The sequence below is a fragment of the Zeugodacus cucurbitae genome, chromosome 2, assembly GCF_028554725.1.
Source record: "Zeugodacus cucurbitae isolate PBARC_wt_2022May chromosome 2, idZeuCucr1.2, whole genome shotgun sequence".
NCBI lineage: Eukaryota > Metazoa > Arthropoda > Insecta > Diptera > Tephritidae > Zeugodacus > Zeugodacus cucurbitae.
Genome location: NC_071667.1, coordinates 31,784,193 through 31,790,274, shown reverse-complemented (window position 1 = coordinate 31,790,274; position 6,082 = coordinate 31,784,193). Strand labels below are relative to the sequence as shown.

The 6,082-nt window shown below is 32.1% G+C and overlaps 1 protein-coding gene across 1 annotated transcript; it reads right to left on the bottom strand.

Annotated features, from left to right (window-relative positions):
• Nucleotides 1-866: 866 nt before the first annotated feature.
• On the bottom strand, nucleotides 867-2,342 carry LOC105219603 (survival of motor neuron-related-splicing factor 30). The gene is made up of 3 exons (XM_011195866.2): nucleotides 2,157-2,342; nucleotides 1,663-2,078; nucleotides 867-1,187 (listed from the first exon to the last, which is right to left on the bottom strand). The coding sequence occupies exons 1-3, from the start codon at nucleotides 2,196-2,198 to the stop codon at nucleotides 917-919; spliced, it is 729 nt and encodes a 242-aa protein (XP_011194168.1). The 5' UTR covers nucleotides 2,199-2,342; the 3' UTR covers nucleotides 867-916.
• Nucleotides 2,343-6,082: the final 3,740 nt, after the last annotated feature.

The following is a 6,082-nucleotide window of genomic DNA, read 5'->3' as shown; positions in this document are numbered from 1 at the left end:
AAGCAACAACAACGTTATCCTCTTGAATTCGTACAAGAGAGTATCCGGATACCCCATTAAAAATTCTATCACCACTTGCGTTAGTCCTACCAAATTTTGTTTTCCACATTTATACTATTCACAATGGTAAAAACGACTCAAAATCAAACGGAATTAACGCTGCCGTCTGTCAAGGCTATTGGATGACATTGACGACAACTATATTTATACTTTCCGTTTCAGAAGGACTGGATGATCGTTAAAATAACAACAATGCATATTTTGCCAAAGCAGAGATGTAATGCCGAAATACTTTTTCTGGTATGGGTATCTGTTTTAAAAATGCTTTGCTTTGTTGTGGCTCATTTATCCAGTAATCACTCAAGTTGAATATTATTGGAAATGTGTAAAGGCTAGGAAACGTATTTACTATCAACTTCACAATTATTGAAATTGAAAATATTGGTTTAATCAAATTGATAACAATAAACGTTGTAACTGAGTTTCTTGTCGTATTCGAAGATAGCCACTCGTAATGTATTTTTTGGTCTACGTTTGACTTTTGGCAACTACATTCAGTCTAGTATAGATGTACAAGTGGTGTAAATTCATTTTTAAATATAAAGTAAAACTACGATGTTTTAAAATTACCTTTAACCGTATTAATACACGATATGAATATTGTTGTGTGCTAAGTATATTATTTTATTCATCTACCACTTTTCTTAGACATTTTACTTGCAGCCTCGCAGAAGCTCCTAATTTTGGACCAAACGTCAGATGACTTTACACCTATAATCGCTACAACAAAAAACCAAAAACCTCAATTTTCTTGCTGGTATTATTTATACTTAAACAATTATATATCATACAAACCCATTAAAATATATGGTCAAACTTATGTTTTTTTTATTGTCATGACATCAACAATGAAAATTTAGAAACCTTTACGATACTTCTCACCAACCGTGTATTCGGTCATTCCTTTTCCGGAAACGCCACATGTTCCAATGCCGACGCGCCCTGAAACCGTATCAGGAGACGCAAATATACTCTTTATTTTCATTCCCGGTTTCTTCAGATTCTTAGTTGTGAAATTAAGCCATTTCTTTTTGTCACACTCTCGCTCTTCCTCCAATTCTTTGAACCTTTGTAATTTTTTTTGTTTTCGTTTCTTCAAATATTCCTTTTGGTTGGGGTGATGTCGTCTGAAAATATACATGTAATTTGATTATGCATATATACATATTATAAAAATATTATTTTTAATATACAATAATAATGTACATTACATTATATATGTACGTACATATGTAGGTATGCCATTTTACGCATACTAACACTTTTTTGCAAAGAGGAATGAAATGCGAACTAAAAAAAAAACATTGGAGCGAAATTGTGCAAACCACTATTTCTATTAAAATTGATTTTATCCATATTTTGGATACTTTAGTGATTGTAATTGATAATTGTATTATTTAAAAAAAGACTATTTTCGAACTTTGAAACTAAATATTCCGGAGATTTTGGAGACGAACTCCCAAAATAGGAAAATGCACTTTTTCACTTAGATCTCAATATTCCGGTAAAACTCGTTTGGTCCAATACCCATCCGAGTGTTGTACAGTGTTAATTATTTGCAAAATATATAGATATGCTAAACCTAAATATAAATTAACTCACCTTGATGAAGGAAAAACTTCATTTCTAGTTGTGCAATCCCTTAATTCGTTGATTGTTGTAGTTGTCCGGTTTTGATAAGTATCAAACACAACACTAACTTCTCCTTCGGTGCTGATGTCTTCAATAATTGCATCGTAGTATTTACCATCTTCTATCCACTTAGCTCTACATTTATCGCCCACTTTCCAGTTTTGTGGAGCAGTAACTAATTTTTCTGCTTCTATTAAAGCAGCTTCAATTTCATCGTAATATTCCGATATATTAACTCCAGATATAGGTTCCACATATGAAGACTTTTTCTGTTCCTCACATTGAGTTTTAATAAGATCATTGGTCAATTCAATTACTTCCACAAGACCCTCTTTCAATTTTAATAATTCCAGATTTTCAGGATCTGTAAGCAGTCCTGCTTCAACCTTGAAAAAAACAACCAATTAATTAATTTTTCTTAAATATGCAGTCGCCTCAGAATAGAAAACATTGCAACATCTTACCTGTTGCAACTGTAGTTTATAATTCTGAAGATCTTCTGCCATTTTGAGACGTAACTGTAGAAATCTTAAATTACAGTTGAAAATATAATTCACTTATCTAGTGTTGTTGATTTCACAAACGTTTAACTAAAGTGAACATCAAAACTATATTTCTGATCAAAACAATAAAAAATGTAAACTGTAAAAAACGTCTCGACATGCTATAAATGGTGCCTCGATAATTTTATTGCGTTATTAATATTTCCGGACTGTGTTAGTCTACACCTCAAAGGACTAATTATTGACAAAAACAACAACACAGTATACTCTCGAAAAGTAAATCGATTGGTATTTTGTGTAATTTACTTTTTCGAATAATTTACTTTTCCAAATATATACATAAATTATCTGTTTTTATAATATTAAATGCATTTTTAAACTTAAAAAATTCATTCATTTATTTGCTTCAATAAAACATATGGATTTTCATGAAAAACATATTTACATTCACATACATACATATGTATTTACTATGAAGAGAAAAAATCTTGAATATTCTTTTGATTTTTTTTCTTTTGCAAAATATTTTGTGACCATTTTTGTACGACAATTCAAAAAGTCTGACACCTGATTTGCATCGTTTTCATTTTTAAACCAGTGGATCAAGTAGGAGAGTTTATTTACTAAAAAGACGCGAATAATCAAGAGAGTAAGTGTTTTTCCAACATCATAAAAAACGCTGCTTGCTTCGTTTCGAATTTTGTATCACACTCTCTGAAAAGTAAATTAAAAAATTTACTTTTTCGAGGTGCATGTGTAATCTTAAAGGTGATTAACTTAAATAACGCGATTATTTACTTTCTGAGAATTTACTTTTCGAGAGTATACTGTACTAGTATATCTTTGGGTTGAAATACATTTTAATTAATTAAATAAAAAGTAACACATGAACGTAGTCCGAAACTAATGGTGTACAAAATATTTATTGTGTCTATTTAAAAAAACAGTGCATTATTATGGTGCATGCTTAAGAGGACATTTTAGAGCAGGATTGCACTATAAGTACTGCCTATTCGTTCGGATAATGTACTAAATCCAAGTAATAAAGAATATAATTGTACTAATTACAAATTAAACTGCCGACAACGCATGAGTGCATTCCACTACTTGTTTGCCGCAATGAAAAATTAGCTATTAAAGTACCCAAGTTTAAAATGATAGATAGATCGTGCGGAGACCGGCGATTATATAACCTCTGTAATATATTGAAGCCGTTGAGCAATAACGTGTCTACTTTGGCAATATATAATTTGACATATGTGTCCAAATATAAATTTTTGCTTCTGGAGAAAACCTGTAAACAAACCAAAGGTTTTCAAATATTTAACACTGGTTGGAACTATAGACATGAAAGGAGGGTCTGAAAAATATTGCGACGAAAATGTTTCCCAAAAAGAGGAGAACACCGGTTGCAGTTACTTAAAGTTTAAAGAATCGAAAGAGATAAAGCATAATTTGTATAACATAGCAGAAATGCTTAATACTGGACTCAATTCACGTACACTGGAAATTTGTATAAAGTTGTTGGAGGCAGGAATACATCCTCAAGCGTTATCGGAAGTTATCTGCAAAGTTAAGCATAAGCTTAAGTGAGGATTCGCTTCAACAGTCAATTAAAATTTGTGGAAATTAAATATTTATGCCTGAAAATCGAGATTATGTTATAAATTCTGAATTAGTATTAATATTTCACTACATTAGTATATGTTTAAAGGTTGTAAAATATTCTCATTGAAATAAATATTTATATAAAATAAATTATTACTTAAATACTCTCGCCTCACTTAATTTAAATAGAAAAGAAATAATACCTGTCATCGATTGGGTAACCGTTTTACAGAAGCCAATAGAATACACTATCCAGTAATTCAAACGAACTGGCAGTATTATGGTGTCGTTTTTACCATTGTGAATAGTCTAAAAGTGGACAACAAAATTTGGTAGCACTAACGAAGCTGAACGATAGAATTTTTAATAAGATAGCGAGCAGAGAAGTAACCAATCGAATACAGCTATTAAGTCCAAGACTATACGATTAATTAATTTTGCTAAGATATCTCACATATTAACCGATATAAAGCTCCTTCTAAAAGCTGAACGATAGAATTTTGAATAAGATAGCGAGCAGAGAAGTAACCAATCGAATACAGCTATTAAGTCCAAGACTATACGCTTAATTAATTTTGCTAAGATATCTCACATATTAGCCGATATACGCTGTATAGAGCCCATTATATTTTAATTAGGTATATGAGAGCTAGAGGAAGCTATGACCCAATTTTAGGTACAGAGGGACACTGTACTGTACATTAAATATGCCCATCTCTAATATGACCTTCTGTTCCAAATATTTCTTTTATAACTTAATTTATGACTTAGTTATGACACTTTATGTGTTTTCGGTTGTCGCCATTTTGTGGGCGTGGCAGATATCCGACTTCGCCCATTTCCAATACTATTTTTCTCAGGGTGTCAAGGAATTTGTGTACCGAATTTCATTAAGAAAACTAAAATTTTGCTCAAGTTATCGCTTGCACGGACAGACGGACGGACAGACATCCGGATTTCAACTCTACTCGTCATCCTTATCATTTTGATATATATAACCCAATGTCTAAAGTGCTGAACACAAAGACGACGACACGACACGACGTAGCTATGGCTGACCACAAATGTCGCTTCGAAGCCAGCGTCTTGAACATTTTGAAGACGGCAGCGACATATCAAACAGCATTTTCATTGTTGCCGTACTAACATCTTTCACTTCAATAAAATTTACATATTTAGTTTAAAGTGAAATTATTTACGCAAAACATGGCGATTTATTTGTTTTAAATAATCGATTGTTATTATAAATGATATATCAAAGCTATTTTACGTTTCTGCTGGCAAAATAACGTCATACTTGTGAGAACTTTGAATAATTTTACATTTCACATGTTAGTGGCAGCTCTACAGCGGCCATTGTCGTCGGCAAAATTAGAAACATTTCTAATTTGGCGACAACGACAACTACAAGCCTGTTGTCGCGTAGTCGTGCTGTTGTCAAAAAATCTGTGCTCATAAGAACGCGTGTATTTTAATATTTTGTAATATTTGACAGATGTCGCTCGTCGCTTGTCGTCTTCTATGTGTACAGCACATAACTATTTTATTTCTGGGTGACACAAGCAATCGTTATGTGAACAAAACTATTATATTATATGCAACATGTTGCGATGGTATAAAAAAATGCTATTAACAAACTAACAATTTATAATTTTACTATGAAAGAACATATAAAAAAATATATACGCATATCGCGTGATTCAAGTAAAGGTTTTTTCAATAGCCTTTTTTTTTTTGCTAAGAGCTGTCATGTCATCCAGATAAAAGAACTGTTTGGTGTGGTTTGTGGGCCTTTGGAATTAACGGTCCATATTTCTTCATAAATGATACCGGTGGGAACATAACCGTCAATGACGACCGTGATCGCGGCATTGAATCTCCTGATTTCGGCGTCATTTGGTTTCAACAAGTAGGCGCCTCTTCCCACACATCGCATTAATCAATGGATTTATTGCGAGAACAATTCAGTGAGCAGTTTTGGAGCGGTTGATTAGCCAACAAGGTAGTGTGATGTCACACCGTTAAATGATTTCCTGTGGGGATATGTAAAGTATGTATGTTAAAGTACATATTTAATAAAATGGAATAGACTTAGTGTCAAATCTACATCTGCATTAAAATATAAATCTTGTGTTACCCAAATAATAGCTCAATTATTTCCTATTAAAGTTAATTTAAGCACATTAGAGTTAATAAGATATTTGATGATGTTGTGTCATATAAGTATACTGCAAATAAGGGGTACAACGTTTGTTTAAAAAATCAACGTTTCAAGTAAT